The 21,956-nt window shown below is 43.4% G+C and overlaps 1 protein-coding gene across 1 annotated transcript in view; it reads left to right on the plus strand.

The window, feature by feature from the left end:
- Positions 1-21,956, plus strand: part of UVRAG (UV radiation resistance associated) — a 112,798-nt gene that overhangs the window by 51,062 nt on the left and 39,780 nt on the right. The window contains exon 13 of the mRNA XM_014960605.1: positions 11,626-11,704. Within this exon, the coding sequence (XP_014816091.1) occupies positions 11,626-11,704 (79 nt within the window). The remainder of the gene's footprint in view (positions 1-11,625; positions 11,705-21,956) is intronic.

The raw sequence follows: 21,956 nt of genomic DNA on the forward strand, positions 1-21,956 counted from the left end.
TCGCGGTTAATTTAGCGTGCAAAGCTACAAATATTAGAGGTCCTTGAACTTTTGCATTGCTTTGAAAATGAAGATTATCTAACACAATTCCGAACTAGATTTGGAATTTTCCTTAGATTTGCCAAATGGGGTGTAATACGCTATTTAAATTGTGACACGCTTCCAGCCTGTGGAAAATAGTTAGATGTGATGTGTAAAAAAAAAAATAATAAAAAAAAATCATTATTTTACTGACTTCTTCCCTAAAGAGCTTTCTGAAGGAGAGATTAAACTTTGATACTTTAATATAATTTGGGATATGGCAGAACGCTGAACAGAAGAGAGAATGAAAGATCTAAAACATATGGTGTAAGACCAAAGTAGAAGCAGGTGAAAGCAGTTAAAAATGAAGCAATTTCTTAAGCTTTAAAAATAGTTTGTATTAAAGACAGGTGGTTATAGACAATAAAAATTGGCCACCAATATATTGGTACATATGTGATTTTTCTGGATACAGAGGAGTTCATAAATCACAGAACACAACAGTAAATGGATTTGGACTTGAATTCATAAGAGATACTTGAGGTCTGAAATAAATGTAGGGAATAAGGATTCTTTCAGCTTTTCCTAACAGAGACCATCTGACCCGACCAAGAGTCCCACGGTGACTTACTGAGGATAAAAAATTGAACAAGATCTTGATGGTTGATATGTCCTTGTCTAAGGTCAGCTGGAAAAGGTAGGACAGTAAAGAGAAGTCCTTGCTGGTTTGAGTAGAATAATTAGGACAATTTATTTAGGTAAGAAGGGTGGTCCTTATGCTTAAAACACTGAAATTAGGCTAATCACATTTTTAGCTTTAAAGCAGACCTCTGGTTTTCCAGAATCAGTAGCTGTGGGCAACGTAAGCAATCTTTAAAGATTTTTTTTTTTAATAGTCTTTAATTCTTAAATACATCAATATTAGTGAGTGGCTTTGTTTGGAGACACTGTAGGAGCAAACTTCCTGCCCGTGTTGTTTCTGCAAAACCTGTGCTTTAGTCCATATATTCAAAAGCCAGTAAGAGATGGGTTAAGCCCCTTTATTTTATTAAGAATTAATTAATACTTTTTTTAATAAGGAAAGAAAGCCACCAAACCTGATTGATCCAAACTGTAGGCATCTCATCTCAGACTGTAAACACGGAAAAGAAAAATCCTTGCAAGAGGCTTTTCTCTTGAAAGGATCTATGTCTGAAATGGCCCAGAGATACTTTCAGCAGCACTTAACCATAGTCTCCTTCAGTGTGCCTTCAACCATAAAAAATAAGGCTGAAATAGACACTGGAAAGTAATTTTGACGGTCTTCCTACCCCAAGGAAGGATGAAGTTTGTTTAGAAGGAAGTGTTACCACAGCTGAGGTACAGAGAGGTTTGAACTTGCCTTAGAGACGCTACGTCATAAAAACACAGAATGGTTTGGGTTCAAAAGGACCTAAAAGATCACCCAGTTCCAATCCCCTGCTATGGGCAGGGACACCTCCCACCAGACCCATCCAGCCTGCTCGTGAACATTTTCAGGGATGGGGCAGCCACAGCCTCTCTGGGCAACTATGGGTAGGGACACCTCCCACCAGACCCACCCAGCCTGGTTGTGAACACCTTCAGGGATGGGGCAGCCACAGCCTCGTGAACATTTTCAGGGATGGGGCAGCCACAGCCTCTCTGGGCAACCTGGGCCAGTGTCTCACCACCCTCACAGCAAAGATGTTCTTCCTCATATCTTATCTAAATCTCCCCTCTTTCAGTTTAAAACTGCTTCCCCTCATCCTACGGCTCCTCTCCCTCATCAAGAGTCCCTCTCCAGCTTTCCTGGAGCCCCTTGAGGGACTGGAAGGGGCTCCAAGGTCTCTCTGGAGCCTTCTCTTCTCCAGGCTGAACACCTCCCGACTCTCTCAGCCTGTTCTCACAGCAGAGGGGCTCCAGCCCTCCCAGCATCTCCGTGGCCTCCTCTGGCCCCGCTCCAACAGGTCCATGTCTCTCCTGTGCTGAGGCCCCAGAGCTGGAGGCAGCACTGGGTGGGGGGTGTTGTTGGATCATCTCCGTGGCCTTCTCTGGCCCCTCTTCAACAGGTCCATGTCTCTCCTGTGCTGAGGCCCCAGAGCTGGACGTAGTGCTTGGATTCTATGAATTCTATGATTCTACTCACGTTGTCAGCTCATGTTGAGCTTCTCATCCATCCACAACCCCAAGTCCTTCTCCTCGGGGCTGCTCTCCAGCCATTCTCCACCCAACCTGTATTTATGCTTGGGATTGCCCCAACACATATCTTCTTTTTGCCTGTAGCCTTATGATTATAAGACCCTCTTGTGTCTGGATGAACAGGTAGTTTCAGCAACGTGGAGCGATGGCTGGTGGCGTCATGGGGCACCAACAGCTTTTTGGATGTTCTGGAGTCACAGAGTTTACTTCCAGCACTGACTTTGTTTTTTAAAACTCAACATTTGTGAAGCGTTGCAAGATCCTTGAAGAGCTCACTTGGGATTGCCCCAACACACATCATCTTTGTGCCTGTAGCCTTATGATTATAAGACCCGCTTGTGTCTGGATGAACAGGTAGTTTCATCAGCGTGGATTGATGGCTGGTGGCATCATGGGGCACACAACAGCTTTTGGATGTTCTGGAGTCACAGAGTTTGCTTCCAGCACTGACTTTGTTTTTTTAAAACTCAGCATTTATGAAGCGTTGCAAGATCCTTGAAGAGCTCACAGCTTAATTCCATGGTTCATGGTAAGGTGCTGGTTTTGTAGCTTCAGCTTGGAGAAGAGGTAGACCTTCAGCCCTGTTTTTTTTTTTTTTTTTTTCTTAAAAAGGCTGATTTGAGTTAACTTTTCCCCATCAGTGTAACTGTGAACAAAGCGTGTAACCTTTAGGTAGACCTTCAGCCCCGTTTTTTTTTTTTTTTTTCTTAAAAAGGCTGATTTGAGTTAACTTTTCCCCATCAGTGTAACTGTGAACAAAGCGTGTAACCTTTGCCTCGCTTTTTCCTTTTCACAACTCTTTTGGGAGGGTTTAATGAGGGTCAGTACTTTAGAAACTTTCACACAGAATCTACAGCATAAAATAACACTGATGTTGACACTTCACTTAACCACTCCTTTTTAGCTGGGATTCCTTCCTTTTCCATCCTTGTTTGCCTGGGCAGTTTACGAGGAAATTAGAGATTCTTCCTTTTAGGCTTGAGCTGATCTGTATTCACTTGAGTGCGTGCTTTGATTTGTTGGTCTCACTTGAGTTTCTTACAAGTAGATATATTTGATTGTGTTGATCAGTGGTACTTGACCTGTTCGTACTTGTTGGCTTCCTCGTTGCTTATCAGCAGAACCTCCTTGGGTGTAAATAGGCTGAAATGAAGTTGCCCAAAGTACTCCAAAACTCCAACAACTCCTCCTTCTTAGAACTGTGCAGTGATTAGGGCCATACAGTTGTGTTAAACACAAGATTGAAAGGCTGAAGGACTTGGGTCTTATTAGTCTGGAGAAGAGAGAGCTTAGGAGGGACCTCATCAATGCTTATAAAATATCTAAAGGGCAAGTGGGAAGAGGATGAGGCCAGTCTTTTTTCAGTGGTGCCCAGTGACAGGACAAGAGGTAATGGTCACAAACTTGAACAGAAGAAGTTCCATCTAAACATGAGGAGGAACTTCTTCACGTTGAGGGTGGCAGAGCCCTGGAAGAGGCTGCCCAGGGAGGTGGTGGAGTCTCCTTCTCTGGAGACATTCAAAACCCACTTGGACACGTTCCTGTGCAACCTGCTTTGGGTGACCCTTCTCTGGCCAGGGGTTTGGACTAGATGATCTCTAGAGATCCCTTCCAACCCCATATAATTGTGTGATGCTGTGATTTCAGCACTAAGAATGGTATCTGATTTGAACATGAGGTGCTTTCAGTGGAAGAGGAGAGTTTCTTGACTGTTAATAACGTGCTCCCTCCCAACTTTCAGGCCAGTTTGTCTCAGAGCACACTTAAGCTGAAGAGTTCTTGATCCAGGAGCTGACATCTGATTAGGAAGTTTGGAAGTATTTAATAGAGGATAAATTGAAATAAAGTGTTTGATGTCGACTTGCTGTCACAGGCGTCAGGACGAGAGAAAATGGCCTCAAGTTGCGCGTTGATGTCACAGGCGTCAGGACGAGAGGAAATGGCCTCAAGTTGCGCCAGGGGAGGTTCAGGCTGGATATTAGGAAAAATTTTTTCACAGAAAGGGTTATCAGACATTGGAATGGGCTGCCCAGGGAGGTGGTTGAGGCACCATCCCTGGAGGTGTTCAAAAGACAGGTTGCTGTAGTGCTGGGAGGTATGGTTTAGTGATGGTGATGCTTCTTGTTTGTTGTGTGGGTGATGGTGATGTTCTAGTTCACGATGGAAGGAACTGTTACGTCCTTGTGGTGTCACAAGTAGAAGAATATAGCTTTTATCCAAAGTAACATGCTATGAAAGGGGAGGTGAGTGTCTAAAAATGTAATTCACGGGTGTGTTTTGTGATTTCTCATGGATTTCTCATGTGATTTCTCTGTTCCTGCAGTGTGGTAGCGCTGGGTAACGCTGGTCATCTGGCTGGTATCCCAGTGAGCCCTGTAAAACAGAACCCATGACTCAAGGAATTAATAGAAACTTTGCATTTGTCACAATCCTTCAGGTTTAAATAAGACAAATGAAAGCTTTTAAGATTGAGAACCCTGTTTATGTTATCTTAGATCTTAAAGACAACTATTGACCATCTTATTATAATCAGCCTGGTATGCAGTTTGGATCTCTTTTATTCAGTGTTCTCTACCTCCTGAATTCAGAGTGGGACTTGTTTAGAATAGAATCATAGAATTGTCTAGGTTGGAAGGGACCTTAAAGATCATCTAGTCCAACCATCAACCTAACTCTGTCAAAAAATAAGTAAGAAATAAGCAATAAAAAAATCACTAAACCATATTCTTGAGGACCATGTCGACCCGTCTTTTGAACACCACCAGGGATGGTGCCTCAACCACTTCCCTGGACAGCCCATTCCAATGCTGGATAACCCTTTCTGTGAAGAAATTTTTCCTAATATCCAATCTAAACCTCCCCTGGAAAAACTTCAATTCTTATAACTAATAACTTTAACTTGTTATTCCCTCTGTCGCTTCTAGACCTCATCAAACTTTAATTCCTATAACTAATAACTTTAACTCGTTATTCCCTCTGTCGCTTCTAGACCTCATCCTTTTCCCCAGCAGAGGCTCTTACTGTTGCTGACATCTCACATGTCTTAAGTGAAGCAAGAATAGCCTTGAGTGAAAACATGAGGTGCAGAAGCAACTCCAAATGGGGTTAAACCTATTCTAATGCTTTTTTTTTTCATGCATAAAGTTAATGTTCTCTGAATTAAGATCTTCTTTATGAGTCCCTGTTAAAATTATTGCTGCTGTATGCCCGTGTGCTCTTTTTATGTTGAAATAGAATAGCTATCGTAAACTCAGGGTGTATCAGGGCTGTGTTTTAAGAAGTTGTTATGGTTTGGGAAACCCATAACAATTTATTGGCGTTTAGACAATTATTCTATCACCCAATGACCCCTCTCCGCCCTGGAAGGGGAATTGGTGAAAAACAAGGAAACACGAGGGTTGAAATATAAATAGATTTAATAGGATAAGACCAAATAATTAATAATAATATTGAATAACCATTATCGATTCTGATAGCAATATAAAATATACAAGGGCTATACTCAGCCCATTCTATCACAGGAAGCCGTGCACTCCCAGAGGGGGACAGTAAATTTGGGACACTGCAAGTGCTGAGGCTTTGGGATGAAGGGAAGGGCTCAGGGGCCTGGCACCAGGGCAAGAGTTCTCAGGATGACAGCCATCACAGGAGAGAGAGAAACTATGCAGCAAACTTTCTAATGGGAGAGAGAGAAAATATGCAGCAAACTTTCTAATTAATGTTAAATTTGATGTTCATGGTAAGAAACAATCCTGTTGGCAGACTGGGTCAGGTACCCAGGTCTCAATTCTCATCCCTGCACCTGTCAAGGCTTGAAGACAGTGACATCTTGAATCCCATGTAGCCTAACTGGCTATAAAGTAAATATTTTCACCGGTAAGGAATAATCCTGTCAGCAGACTGGGTCAGGTACCCAGGTCTCAATTCACATCCCTGCACCTGTCGAGGCTCGAAGACAGTGACATCTTGAATCCCATATGGCCTAACTGGCTATAAAGTAAATATTTTCACAAATTCAGACACCATAGTCTTCTAAAAGTGCAGTTTTCCCAAGCATTAGAGAAGAAACCAGTCCTGTGTCACTCAAACCAGGGCAGAAGTCTATGCACTATTGAAAAGTAATATTCCATAGTCATAAGATAAATATCAACGTATTTTTGCAACGTGCACTTCGAACCTCACAGAGCAGAAGCTGATTTTGTTCCTAATTATAACCTGCTGGTGTGGGAGGTGTGAGGTTTCCTTATGGTGTGGAATTCTACAGTTCTGAGACTAGAGCTCGACTCCTGAGTCTAATCAGAACAAGTTCTCTATGATTTGGTGACTTTTTGAGATGATTTTTGAGGAGGGACTCTTTATCAGGGGGTGTAGCGATAGGATGAGGGGTAATGGTTTTAAAATGGAAGAGGGGAGATTTAGATGAGATCTCAGGAAGAACTTGGTCACTGTGAGGGTGAAGAGACACTGGAACAGGTTGCCCAGAGAAGCTGTGGCTGCTCCATCCCTGGAGGGGTTCAAGGTCAGGCTGGATGGGGCTTTGAGCACCCAGGTTTCATGGGAGGTGTCTCTGCCCAGGGCAGAGGGGTTGGAACTGGGTGATATTTAAGGTCCCCTCCAACCCAAACAATTCTATGGTTCTTCTGGTGATTACACAGCAGACACTTGTGGCTTGGCTTTTTCTTTCCACAAAATGCATCACACTTATTTCTTTGAATTTATCACCCTAGATGATAACACAGAATCTGTGTTCTGCTTTAAAGGAGCTTAATGGGTTTTTTTATTTTATTTTATTTGTTCAAACATAGTAAGAATGGAAATTTTTAATTTTATTTTATTTGTTCAAACATAGTAAGAATGGAAGCAAGGAAGGTACATGCTGGAGCAGAATGGGCACGTGGATGCCATTTTGCATTTTATTGAGCACTCCGCGATTATAAAAACACTAAAATAGCAGTTTTCAAATGTATTTTTTGAGCAAGTATAACTAAAACCTTACCCAGCAGACGTAACTTTTTGCAGCCTGCCGGGGTGAGAGATTTCACTTACAGTCGTGCTTTTCTAAGGAGCAGGCAAGAAGAATTTCACAGAGGGAGCCAGCAGTTAAAGTTGCCTTCAATTATACTCAAGGAAGCGCTGTATAAAATGTCATGGTTCCTCTTCCTTAAGTTTATTGCTTGTGACCGGGGCTTAATGGGCAAAGTGAGATAATGCACAAAGAGAGAGACATAAAAGTTGGTCACATTTTTCTCCGAGTCATAAATGTGTGTACGCAAAGACATCCACTGACATTCTTCAAGATTTTCATTTAAATGATTAGATTGTGAGTGCTGCCACGGGGTTGTGTGTAGTTGAGTCATAAATGTGCCTATGCAAAGACATCCACTGACAATCTTCAAGATTTTCATGTAAATGGTTATATTGTGAGTGCTGCCACGGGGTTGTGTGTAGTTTAGAGCCTTTCAATATCACAGAAACACAGAATGATATGGTGTTGGAAGGGACCTTTGGAGATCATCTAGTTCAACCCCCCGGCCAGAGAAGGGTCACACAGAGCAGGTTGCACAGGGACGTGTCCAAGTGGGTTTGGAATGTCTCCTGAGAAGGAGACTCCACCACCTCTCTGGGCAGCCTCTTCCAGGGCTCTGCCATTGTCAAAGTGAAAAAGTTCCTCCTCATGTTTAGGTGGAACTTCTTATACTCAAGTTTGTGCTCATTTCCTGTTATCCTATCCCTGGGCACCGCTGGAAAAAGACTGTCCCCATCCTCTTGACACCCACCCTTTAAGTATTTCTAAGCATTGATTAGATCCCCCCTCAGTCTTCTCTTCTACAGACTAAAAAGACCCAAGTCCCTCAGCCTTTCCTCGAAAGGGAGATGCTCCAGGTACATAATCATTTTGTGGTCCTCTGCTGTCCCCGTAAGGGAGCCTCCCTCAGCCTCCCAGTAAGGGAGATGCTCCAGGTCCATAATCATTTTGTGGTCCTCTGCTGTCCCCTCTCCAGCAGTTCCCTGTCCTTCTGGAACTGGGGAGCCCAGAACTGGACCCAGTGCTCCAGCTGGGGCCTCCCCAGGGCAGAGCAGAGGGGCAGGATGACCTCCCTCCACCTGCTGCTCACACTCTTCCTGATGCCCCCCAGGATGCCCTTGGCCTTCTTGGCCACCAGGGCCCATTGCTGGCTCATGGTCATCCTGTTGTCCACAAGAACTCCCAGGTCTTTCTCCTCAGAGCTGCTTTCCATCAGGTCCCCCCCCAACCTGTCCTGGTGCAGTGGGTTATTCCTCCCCACGTGCAGCACTCTACATTTGCCTTCGTTGAAATTCATCAGGTTATTAATTAGTAGTTTAATTAGTGGAAGTCAGAGTGCAGGAACGTGAATATTAGCAAAGCAGCAGGACCAACGTGAGAAGCAGAAAAGCTTCATCTTTACCACTTGAAAGAAACTCTGTGTGGGAGATGGTGATGAGGGCTGTAAAACAGGTTTTTATCCTCTTTTTTTTATACTGCGTGTATCGATGAGCTCTGTGTCTAATAATAGAATACATGGTTCCCATTACTGGTGAGTTAATGAAATACTATCTCCTAGTGAAATGCAGCTTGTGTTCCTAATGGTGCTTTTATTGTCAGGCTTGAGTTAGTTTTATACTGTTAATTGTAAAGGGTATCCTTTAAATCTACATTCCGCTCTGTTCGGGTGGCGTAGTTGCAGATATTGAAATGAAGTCCTTTTGATTTGTATTTTACACGTAACGATAACGCTTCCAAAAGTGGAATTGTTGTTGCGTGTGTTCATTTCGAAAGGGTTTATTTTCTCTCACGGGGAACTAGTTGGATTTATAGATCTATTAAGCAAGGTGAGCTAGATATATACTATTCTCGGCGATTTTTTATATTCCTCAACTTAAAGTGACCCGGTGAGTTTGAAAGTGGCATAAAACTCCAAGCTGACGTCTTAATATTTGAGCTGCTGTGAGCCTGACCTGTTAACCTTTAGCTTTAATGGCTCTATATAATTCTCCTTAAAAGTTGCAAATGTACTTTACCGCCGGGCTGATTGATGATAAAATCCACTTTGCGTAATCGCCCCTCTAGAACGTGTGTTGTTTCTGGGAGATACTGATCTCCTGCCTTTGTTATCTTATATTTGAAGGAGACTTTGGTTTCTGATGTAATGGTGGGTTTTGTGCAGATAATTTGCTCGGTGTCTTGACGAGGGGCTATGGAACGTACGGTCCTTGAAAAAAAAAAAAAAAAATATGCAAAAGCTTCTTTCATGGTGTAGTTTCCATAAACGTAAATTTGAGCTTGTCCTGAGATTATGGTGTTGACCGTGGTGACCTGGTGGCGAGGAAGAGTCAAAAGAACAAACCGAAGGAATGCAGAGTACAAATATTAAATCTGTTTATGGGAACTGCTTGACTTAAGCAAAAATTCATGATACATGAAATTATATTTGTTAATGTAGACTCTCAGTTTCAATACTTTAGGGATTGAATTTTAGTTCTCTGATCCCACGCAGCAGTTAAGAGAAAAATAAACTGTGCTACTTTCTTATAAGCTATTTTCTACATCTGGGTATTTAAAACTGTGAAAAGTGCTTTATTAAATAGGAGAAATAAACAGTAGAAATAGAATATTTGCAAGGACTGTAGTGACCTATGATCATGGAATCACAGAATTGTCAGAGTTGGAAGGGACCTCTGGAGACCATCTAGTCCAACTAGAGCAGGGTTGCCCAGAGCACATCACTCAAGATGGCATCCAGGTGGGTCTTGAAGATCTCCAGAGAAGGGGACTCCACACCCTCCCTGGGCAGCCTCTTCCAGGGCTCTGCCACCCTCACCTGAAAGAAGTTCTTCCTTGTACTTGAATGGAACTTCCCATGTTCCAGCTTGTGCCCGTTGCCCCTCATCCTGTCACTGGGAACCACTGAAAAGAGTCCAACTCCATCCTCCTTCAACCCACCCTTTAGGTACTTACAAGCATTAATAAGGTCTCTCCTCAGCCTTCTCTTCTCCAGGCTAAAGAGCTCCAGCTCTCTCAGCCTTTCCTCATCAGGGAGATGCTCCAATCCTTGAATCATCTTTGTAGCCCTACGCTGGACTCTCTCCAGTAGTTCCCTGTCCCTCTTGAACTGGGGAGCCCAGAACTGGACACAGGATTCCAGTTGTGGCCTCCCCAGTGCAGAGTAGAGGGGGAGAATGACTTCCCTTAACCTGCTGGCCACACTCTTCCCTATGCAGCCCAGGATTCCATGGGCCATCTTGGCCACAAGGGCACATTGCTGGCTCATGGATAGTTTACTATCCACAAAGACCCCCAGATCCTTCTCCTCCAGCAGGTCCACCCCTAACCTGTTCTGGTGTCTGGCATTTGTGCTATAACCGAGTTGAGCCTTTGGTGTGAAGCTTGTTGAAAGGAGGTGAATCACTTGGATTCTCTAAGCCATCTCCTGTGCGCGAAGAGATTTGTGCTCTTTCAATCACAAAATACAAATTAAATGAAAACACCTTTCTTAAAAGATTATTTCTATTATTTCAAGAGCCGACCAAACGGGAACAGCTGAATGCAGAGGGCTACGGTGGGGTCTGGTGTTACACTGCCTGGTTCTTAAGAACACCTTTCTTAGAAGATTATTTCTATTTGGCAAGAGCCAACCAAACGGGAACAGCTGAACACAGAGGGGTATGGTGGGGTCTGGTGTTACACTGCCTGGTTCTTAAAACACACTTCTCTGAGTGTGGGGGGTGTTGCAGCCCTGGGAGAGTCATAAAACATTTACAAACAAAGACCCCCAGATCCTTCTCCTCCAGCAGGTCCACCCCTAACCTGTTCTGGTGTCTGGCATTTGTGCTATAACCGAGTTGAGCCTTTGGTGTGAAGCTTGTTGAAAGGAGGTGAATCACTTGGATTCTCTAAGCCATCTCCTGTGCGCGAAGAGATTTGTGCTCTTTCAATCACAAAATACAAATTAAATGAGAACACCTTTCTTAGAAGATTATTTCTATTTGGCAAGAGCCAACCAAACGGGAACAGCTGAACACAGAGGGGTATGGTGGGGTCTGGTGTTACACTGCCTGGTTCTTAAAACACACTTCTCTGAGTGTGGGGGGTGTTGCAGCCCTGGGAGAGTCATAAAACATTTACAAACTTTCAAAAAGCCCAAATACTTTTAGAAAATGTAATTAACTGAATTTTGATGTCAGTTTTTAAAAGGCTGGTTGACTGGAGTTGCAGGGGGTTCCTCAGTACATCCTGTGGAGGGGATTTCTGGGAGAAGTCAGCGAGGGATGCTTTTTAAATCTTCACCTTCTCAGAAAAGGCGTCTGTGGCTTTTTAAAATTTACTTAAGCATCTGAATAATTTCACCTTAAATGCCTTTTTTTTTTTTCTTTCTTTCCAATCAGATTTCCTTTATACCCCAAAGGAGGGGAGAAGCTGCAGTTTGAATATGGAGTATATCTTCTCAACAAAAATATAGCACAGGTTGGTACACTAAGATTATTATTATTTTTTTAATGAATACCTACAATCTGCTTAGTCTCAGCATGTCATGAGTTGGGCATTTACTGCCTCGTGATGCTGTTTTCTGTGGCAAACATCTGTGAGATAGAGGAGATGTTCCTCAAACCATTGCCTGCACTTGCCTTACTGCTTGGTGCTCAAGACTTTCTCTGGTGGTGCTTGGAGAAGGACTTGCCTGTTAATAATGAATTATTATCTCCTTTTTGGAGAAATCCTATGAGTCTGTACAACCTGTTTTGAAAATTGTAAATGTTTTCTGGTGGTTTTATTTTATTTTATTCTGTCATACTTGAAGATCCATTCGTGTCACTCTCATTGCTGCTTTAATTTTGCTGTAGTATTACTTTAAGTCATATTGTACTCCTATACTCACAATAAGAAAGCCTTAAGTCTTGCTAATACATGACTTTATATTTAAAAAAAATGTCCTCTAATCCTTTCTTCCTTGCTCTTAATGTATTTTAAAAATCATCCTTTACTTTGGCAAATGCACGAGAGCTTACAAACTTGTGTTTGAGATGATACTAATACCTGCTGTGGACTCATTTGCTATGGAATTCAGAAAATGTTCAAAAAGCTGATGTGAAAGGGACCTGGGGAGACCATGTAGGCTGTTGCTTAATCCTTGGGCAGAGTCAGCTGCCCTCACACCATCCCTGGTAGATGTTTGTTTAACCTTCCCTGAAGGAAAAGCCTGTGATCTCAGTAGTCTCTTCCAGTTGTTGGCTGTTCTGATCGTTAAAGTATTTTCTAACATCTAATCCAAATCTGTCTTCCTTCTATTTAACCACATAATCTCTTCTAATAATCTGTTCATTTATTTCTTTTCCTATTTGTAAACTTTAATGCACTGAATTAAAGCATTGAATTAATGCATTAAAGAGAAGAATGCAAATTCTTCTCTCTAAAGTGATATTTCATGGGTCATGTCTCAACTTCTGAACATTCTTGTCTCCTATTCTCCATCTGAATCCTCATCTTTCTTGAAGAGCAGTGCCCAAAGCTGGATATGCTGTGAAGTTTTTCCCTTCAAAAGAGTGTGTAGGAGGGGAGAAACGCTTCACAGGTCTTGTCATTTTTGTTCAGTTCATTATACTCTGATAGCTTTGTACTCTAAACATCCTAACACCACGAATTTTGGGATCCAGCACAACCTGCAGCCTCAGGTCTCTTCTGCACAGCAATAAAATAGTCCATGCTGAATCTGTGCAGGTCACTCATTTAATTCATGTTTTACATGATGTACTTCAGATGCTCCTTTTTCTTCCTAATCGTGTCTCTGATTTGGTGACAAAACTCTAGAAGATGGGGAAGGGTGGGCTGAGAACTCAGTCTCATTTCCGTGCTATCTGCACGTGAGTTTATTCTGCATCTAATTAAAATATTGACTTGAACTGGGGTAAAGCCTAGACCCAGGTGGAGCCCCACTTCACTAGCACTTCCATTTACAGCAGTGAACTGTTGTTTAACTACACCCAAAGAGTCCTTACCAGCTCTCTATTCATTCATACTTCATCAATATGCCATTTCCCCAGCACGCTTGCGAGCGTATTACACCATAAAGTGCCAAGAGATTTATTTAAATTCCAAAAGAAATAGGACATTTCAGTTTCTGACCTCTTTGTATGGCTTGAGATTAGATTGATCTGACAGTTTATTCTTGAAAAATCTGATCTTTTTTTGTGCTTGGTTCTCTAGTTGATTGGTTTGTTTTTCCAGTTCTCTCTTCCACCACTCTTTCCCCATTCCCTACCCCAAATTGAAGTAAAGCTTCTGGGTCTTTTGGTGTTGCTTGTTTTTTAAGCTTGGATTGCATTTACCATTTTCCAGACTTCTGGTATCTTGCCCGTGCTTAGTGTATTTTGGAAGATAACCTCCAATGGCTCTGAAATTACTTAAAGGCTAAAATAGTTTAAGATGAAGTTAATCAAGCCCTGTTAATCTTGGAAATTCACTTAACCAAGCTGTTAATATAACTTAGACTGTGACTCTTTGTTGCTGGTATTAATAATGGCAGCCAGCTGTTCACACTTGACTTTCAGAGGGAAGACTAGTGAGAGAAAGGGATTAAATACTCTTTCCTTCAAATGCTTTGGAAGCTTTCTCTCTCCATTACTATCAAATCAATGCTTTCCTTAATCTCTGCTTCTGTAAATACATTAGTTCATTGTGTAACCTGGGAGTCGTGATGCTGCTCGCTTTGCTTTTCACACTTTCATGGTTTTGCTCTTATTCTGGAGTTTCATAGAATCATAGAATGGTTGGGGTTGGGAGGGACCTTAAAGATCATCCAGGTCTAACCCCCTGCCCTGGGTAGGGACACCTCCCACCAGACCAGGTTGCTCAAAGTCCCATCCAACCTGGCCTTGAACCCATCCAGGGATGGGGCAGCCACAGCTTCTCTGGGCAACTTGGGCCAGTGTCCCACCACCCTCACAGCAAAGAATTTCTTCCTGAGACCTCATCTAAATCTCCTTATTTCAGTTTAAAACCATTATCCCTCATCTTATGGATGATCTCCAGAGGTCCCTTCCAACCCCTTATGATTCTATGATTCTGTGGCTCCCCTCCTTGACAAAGAGTCACAGAATCACATCCCCATCTCTCCTGTAGGCCTCCTTTAGGTGTGGCTCCCCTCCCTGGCAAAGAGTCCCTCCCCATCTCTCCTGTAGGCCCCCTTTAGGTACTGGAAGGCTGCTATAAGGTCTCCCTAGAGCCTTCTCTTCTCCAGGCTGGTTTGCCGTTCAGTTGTTTGATGCAAGTGCTCTGGGCTTCTTTCTTAGGCTGGTTTGCCGTTTAGCTGTTTGATGCAAGTGCTCTGGGCTTCTTTCTTGATTAAGAGTATGAACTCTTCGTTGGGCCCATTGAGTCTTTCCAGTTCTTGTCATCTGAGTTACTTGTCACTTGTAGTATTTTTTTTATAAGAACTGTCACCACTTCACTTGTTTTTCTGGTTTCCTCTTTGACCTGTCATCTCTGAGTTGTTACCACTGTTGGACCTGATTTTGTTGTTCTGATTTTGTTCTTGTCCTATTTCTAAAGGACCATGAACAGTTGAACACATGGTCACTCACCCGTGTTGCTTTCCAAGTCCTTGCAGTCGGTTTCTGAAATCACTGGCACGTGTTTAAACTCATAAAACTAAATTAAGATTTAAGTACTTATTTATATAAAGAAGTTTCCAAATTCACGTGGGGTCACTGGTGCTGGTACAAGCTCAAGTAGTTGATGACCAAACTTTGAAGTGGTTTGTGCAACACCAGTGGTTCACATGTTAATGCTTGAGATTGTATGCTGTTGAATAGGAAAACGTAATAAAATTAAATCGGAATTTTTGGGGGGCTTCTGCTATTTATTTAATCAGGAAAGTGTTACTGAAGTCCATATAAACTGTTGTAGTCACCTTTGTTTTGATGTCCTCGGTCAAATATTGCAGCTTTTTATGGTTCTGCCAAGGGGAAATTCCATTGTGAAAGCGGAACAGGTAGATAACGTGCAGAAATGCATCACAAAACTTCTGTACTCAGGGGTTGACTTGATCGAAAAACCTGAGATTGTGTTCCTTGGGAGGCTGGAACTGTTCAATTTAAGTAGCTTTGGGGTTTGACTTGATCGAAAAACCTGAGATTGTTTGAATCCTTTGTGTGTTCCTTGGGAGGCTGGAACTGTTCAATTTAAGTAGCTTTTAGAAGATCTTAAGACTCCTTTGAGAGAAGCTTCCAGATACGCTTAGTTCATGTAAATGTGTGGTAATAATCAAGTTTGGATGGAGAATGAGCAGCTGCTTCTTATCTCTAGACCATCAAAACCTCTGAGGGCCCTTAAAAAGGCCCAAAGGTGTTGGCCTTAATTCAGAGAACCAGTCCTGCAAATTATTCTGTGGTTAATTAATGCCGATTGGTTGCTTAATTCCCCCTGGCTGCTGTGGGAAGGTTGGAGGTGCCAAGGAGGAACGGTACTGACTCTATTGGAGGGTTGAGAGAAGAGCTTGGGTCTCCATCACGTTACTCAAATAATTTTACGCTGAAAGAGGGGAGATTGAGATGAGATCTGGGGAAGAAATTCTTTCCTCTGAGGGTGGTGAGACACTGGCTTGGTTGCCCAGAGAAGCTGTGGCTGCCCCATCCCTGGAGGGGGGGTCAAGGCCAGGCTGGATGGGGCTTTGAGCAACCTGGTCTGGTGGGAGGTGTCCCTGCCCGTGGCAAGGAGTTGAAACTCAATGATCTTTGAGGTCCCTTCCAACTCTAACCATTCTATGATTCTGTGATTCATGCAAGTCTTGATCACTGGTGGGTTAGAAACAAAGAGCCCAGAAAAACTTGTATCACCTTAAAGAAATACTTGAAAGGATCGCCCAGGGCAGGGGATTGGAACTAGATGATCTTTAAGGCCCCTTCCAATCCAAACCATTCTATGATTTGTATGAGCTCCCCTGGTTTCACAGATTTATTTTTTTTTTCTTTTCACAATCACCTGGAGTTCTGGCAAGGAGGAGAAACGTGAGTGGGGAAGAAGTGAGACTGGGTTGATATTAAGTAAAATTACTGAAATAAAAGCTCTTCTAGAGATAAAGTGGTTCTGTTTTGTAAAACAGCAGGATAATAACAATGAAAAACACATCTTGCACTCAGGAGAATTCAGCTGGAATTAGAAGCAGCTCAGGGCTAGCTTGGTAGAGCATTTATTTGGAGAAACTTGCTTTGCTGTTACATTCCGAAGTCAAAACAATGTGTGTTAATTCCGAGAGTTCATAATAACTTCCATCTGTACGTGAGCACAAATTGTTTCAATCCTCATATCTTCTATTTGTAAAATCGAATCCCTCACGAACTTCACAGAGTAGCTTTTATGTTGGGTAAGATTAGGTAAAATCATAAATTTCCAGTTAAGATTTCAGCTTTTTGACTCTAATGAACATACAGATGGGTTGGTTTTTTTCGAAGGGAAATTAGTGACTTGTGTCTAATAATACCAACGACAAAAAAATCACTGTCATTCCAGAGCGTTGTCAAAGGGGAAGCTGCTAAAAATGAGAGTGAATTGCTCAACTCTAAAACCATTAGGCACTGGGAGATCATTCAGTAGGTAACTGGCCCCACAAGCTCTGCAGCTGCCAAGTTACGGGTGTGTGTGGAGCATCTGAGGAAGGTGAGGGTTTAGGAGGAGAAAGGAATGAACTCTTGCATTTGTTTTCACAGTAGAGGAGTTGAGATTACACCCTTAAAACCTCCTGTTACAGTGGATGACTATTAGGACCTCACTGAAGCGTTGTGAGGTCTTTTTATAGGTGATAAGAAAACACCCAGCCTTGGCAAGGTGGCATCTCCTGGAGGGTTCTCATTGTTCTGAATGTAGAAGGCATGTGGCAACACAGCTCAGCAAGGGCATCGACCTTGCCAACCTGAGCTGTTGCGAATCCTCGAGCAATAGTCTCGATGCTCCAGGTTTTTTTTCCTCTCAGTTGTTTAAATTTATTCTTTTTTAACCTTAGAGTGTGGGAGGGTGAGAGTGCAGTGGCCTTAAGTTTCCAGTCTCAGGCCTGTAGAAAGAAAGAAGCTTGATTGCTGTTTTCAATACTGGCTGTTTTGTTGTCTTTTTCCTTCATTCCCAGAGCCTTGATTGCTTGGGCCTGGCTTCAGTGTAGGTTCTTCATTACATACAAAGAGACAATCTTGTTTTAGTGACTGTTCTTCTTGAGGTGAGTCCTTAGTGGGCACACGCTGCGTCACTACTGGAGAATCACAGAGTGACAGAATGGTAGGGGTTGGAAGGGACCTCTGGAGATCATCTAGTCCACACGCACACCCCCCAGCCAAAGCAGATCCACCCAGAGCAGGTTGCACAGGAACAGGTCCAGGTGGGTTTTGGATGTCTCCAGAGAAGGAGACTCCACCACCTCTCTGGGCAGCCTCTTCTTTCCACAGGAAAGAAGTTCCTCCTCATATTGATACGGAATTTTCCATGTCCCAGTTTGTGCTTGTTGCCCCTTGGCCTGTCACCAGCCACCACTGAGAAGAGTCTGGCCCCATCCTCTTGTCACTTGCCCTTTAGATGTTGATCAGCATTGATGAGGTCCCCTCTCAGTCTTCTCCAGGCTGAACAGCCCTAGGTCTCTCAGCCTTCCCTCAGCAGAAAGATGCTCCGGTCCCTTGATCATCTTCGTAGCCTCCACTGGACTCTCTCCAGTAGTTCCCTGTCCTTCTTGAACTGGGGAGTCTAAGCACTGGACCCCCAGCTGTGGCCTCCCCAGGGCAGAGCAGAGGGGAAGGATGACCTCACTCAATGTGCTGGCCCAATGCCTGGTCCAAAGTTGGATACAAGATGATATTACAAGGTTTCTTTCCTGTATTGGTCATTATTTCTAATCCATGCATATATGATGTATAGCCATTGATGAGAGCATCTTGTTCATGAAAGTTCCAATTCATTTAGGTATTCAAAAGGTCGTTTCTTGCACGATACTTGACAGGCACTATTCCTTGTCCACTTGCATGATTATTTGTAGAGAAAATAATTGCCTTATAGCTATAGAGTGAGTTTCTTCTGGTCCAGTCGGAAGGGGTTTTCTTGCACAGGATAATCAGCTTATTTGCAACTCTGACTATCGAATGATGATTCTGTATTTCAGTCAGCCACCAAAAGGGGTGGAAGTTAATTTGTCTCTGGATTTTTGCATTTCTTATTCTGAGTCTCAGCCCAGCTTCTCTGTAGAACCGCAGGCCAGAACTTTCATCACTGCAAGATGCTTTTGAGACTTGTTGCTTCCAAGTTCGATAGTGGAACTTAATTTGTCTCTGGATCTTTGCACTTCTTATTCCGAGTCTCAGCCCAGCTTCTCCGTAGAACTGTAGGCCAGAACTTTCATCAATGCAAGATGCTTTTGAGACTTGTTGCTTCCATGACCTTGGTCGCTATCTCCACCTGCCTTTAGTGGACATGGCTTCAGAAATGGTGGTGGTCTGTTCTTCTCTGAACTACTGGCTCTTGAAAGGAGACTTGCAAAACTGGTTTCGAATGAATTTGGACTGTTCTGTAGAGTTCATTCCCTCGCTCTGGGAATGAATTCAAGCCCTGGAGCGATTGTGTCTAGTCTTACCCCAGTTCTTCACTGGTGTTTGTCAGAGAGGTTCTGTGTTTGGTAGCACTTGGACCATCACTTCCAGGTTTTGGGATATCATTTTGATTTGTTACACTACATGAGTTAAGGGTTTGGGTTTTTTTTCTGTTCAATATTACTGTGTACACATGATTGCCTCGCAAGGCAAAGCTCCTCTTCTCATCCAGCCTTGATTTGTTTTGTCAGACAACTATTGACTGATGTGAGACCAATAATCCTGCTCACGTTGGCACGGTTTGCTCAGCCCTGGCCAAGGAAAGTCAAACTTTGCTATTTGACGTGGGGGGGGTGAAAAAAAAAATCACTCAATCTTTTGTCAGCTCCCCCAAAGATGTTGGTTTTCACATCAGTGCAATACAGACCCAGGCAAATAACTTGTGTCCAGAGTCACTCTGTCCACATGGTGGCAGACAACATTTATGTCCTCGTGTCCTGCTCTTGTAGAAACAGTGCTTTTTTGGTTCAGTTGCTTGTCTAATGCACGAGGTAAGTAACGTTCACAGAAGCGGGGAAGAAAAGCAAAATACTTCTTGGTGGATTTCAGTTGTTGTCAAACTGAGGCCCCACCTTGAGTGCTGTGTCCAGTTTTGGGCCCCTCACCACAAAAAAGACATTGAGGTGCTGGAGCGTGTCCAGAGAAGGGCAACGGAGCTGGTGAGGGGTCTGGAGAGCAAGTCTTGTGGGAGCTGGGGGTGTTGAGCCTGGAGAAAAGGAGCCTGAGGGGGGAGGCCTTGCTCTCTCCAACTCCCTGAAAGGAGGTTGTAGCCGGGGGGTGATCAGTCGCTTCTCCCAAGGAACAGGTGATGGGACAAGATGAAATGGCCTCAAGTTGCTCCAGGGGAGGTTTAGGATGGAGATTGGGAAAAGATATTAGGAAAAAATTTGACACTGCAGGGTTATTAAGCCTTGGAATGGGCTGCCCAGGGCAGTGGTTGAGGCACCATCCTTGGAGGTATTTAAAAGATGGGTTGACATAGTGACGTGGTTTGGTGATGGCTTTTGGGGGTTTTTTTAATCAGAGTTAGGCAGATGGTTGGACTAGATGATCTGAAAGGTCCCTTCCAACCTAGATAATTCTGTGATTCTATATCTTTTTCTAATAGCTGCTAGGAATAAAAGTTGAATGCTTATGTACTAGTGATATATGTAAGAAACTGAACTGAAATTCCGCTCTTAAACATGAAATGAGGCAAGATGTCCAGTTCTTGGCTCTGTTAGACTATCTAGCATGTGAGAAAATCAACTTTATAATAGCGACTATTAAACTTTTCCATGGGAAGTTGAACGGCAGAAATGTTAGGACTAGAAATTTGTTTTGGCAATAAACACTACGCGCCGAAGGGCCTTTAAGAGTTCTGTGGGTATCGGTGTGGATGCGGTGGTTATGACCCTTCGAGCGTAGGATACTGTGACTTGCACACCACATCTTTTATGAGGCCCCTAAACTGAAGATCATAAAACGTACAGTTCAGAAAGAATGCACTGTCTGAATTTGGGGCCAATTTAACTGCGTAGGGAAAAGTGTTCTTGAAAGAGCACAGGTTGAAGCCAGAGCCGAGTCCTCATCTCGTCAAGTGCCAAGCATTCATTTTCATGTTAAGAGGAAGGGACTGCACCTGAAAAACCACAAAGTACCTTCTCCAGCTGCGCCGAGCCAAAAAGCTTTTAGGAGAAGTTTCATTCCTGAAAGTCTCCGAGGGCAGCAACGGGCTGATACCCAGCCAGATCATTTCAAATTGGGGAATTTACATATGTTTTTTTGCAAGCTTGTTGGAAGGCTCTCTTTTTTTCCTTTCCTATCGCCCATGCCAAGATAAAATAGGTTGAAATGAGACTGGATTAGCTGTAACAACAGCCACCCTTTCATTCAGATCAAAGCCTGCCTGTCCTTGCCCGTAGGCAACGGGTACGGATCCGCAAAGGCCAGCGTTAACGTGCGGAGGAGCAGATCTTGGCTCTCCAACCTGCACCCATCACCAAACCTTGAGCCCAGGCAGAGCTTCTGGAAAGGCTGAGAGACCTGGGCTGAGAGGGGATCTCATCAATGCTGAGCAAAGGGTGGGTGGCAGGAGGATGGGGCCAGACTCTTCACAGTGGTGCCCAGTGTCAGGAAAATGGGCACAAACTGGAACATGGGAAGTTCCACCTCAACATGAGGAGGAACTTCTTTCCTGTGAGGGTGATGGAGCTTTGGAAGAGGCTGCACAGAGAGAGGGTGGAGTCTCCTTCTCTGGAGACATTCAAAACCCACCTGGATGTATTCCTGTGCAACCTGCTTTGGGTGGCCCTGCTCTGGCAGGGGGTTGGACTAGATGATCTCCAGAGGTCCCTTCCAACCCAAGATCATTCCGTGATTCTTGCTCTGGTTGCAGAGAGTGCAGAGCAGACAAGGTGGTTGGGTGGAAAAGGAGAGGTGACACCATCGGCCGTGCCTAGAGTCGCTTCTCCAACATAATTTTGGCGACCACCCTGTGTGAGGATGCTCTGTGTGTTAGATCACTTGTGTACTATGTAGCTGTCATCATCTCCGGGCGGTAACTCTTCAGGCCACTAAGTGGGTTTTTTTAAAAAAACAAAAAAAAAATAGAAGAGGAAAGTATGTGTTTAAAATAGAACCAAAATTTAGTAATCAAAAGGAAAATGGATTCCTGATCCAGTTAAGTTGACATAAACACAGGTGATTTGCCAAGTTAAACTGCTTCGTCGTGTATATAAGTACTGCTTTTTGAAATGGAAAGAGATGGGGAGGTGAGCTCTCTTATCAAGCTGTGACACACTGTGGTAGTGCAGGAAAAAGATGGAGTGTGTAATTTCTCCTAAGGAGTAAGGGGTGTGCTCTGGAGACAAAGCTTGACTTTCAGATAGAAAGTGTTAACACCTGTGGAATTCACAGACCTCATTTGTGAGCCTGTCCCTTCCTCCTGGAGCCTTCTCGCTTTCTTCTCTGTTGCTACCTCTTAATGGACAAAAAACCCCAAGATAAAATGTGTATTATTTCCTGAACCCTCACTTGTGTTCATACATAAAAGTTGTTCTTATAGGTCATTAGCAAGTGACAGGCTGTGATTTTTTTCTTTTTTTTCTTTTTTTTCTTTT

Source organism: Calidris pugnax, unplaced genomic scaffold (assembly GCF_001431845.1).
Source record: "Calidris pugnax isolate Ruff unplaced genomic scaffold, ASM143184v1 scaffold270, whole genome shotgun sequence".
In the NCBI taxonomy this organism is placed as follows: Eukaryota; Metazoa; Chordata; class Aves; order Charadriiformes; family Scolopacidae; genus Calidris; species Calidris pugnax.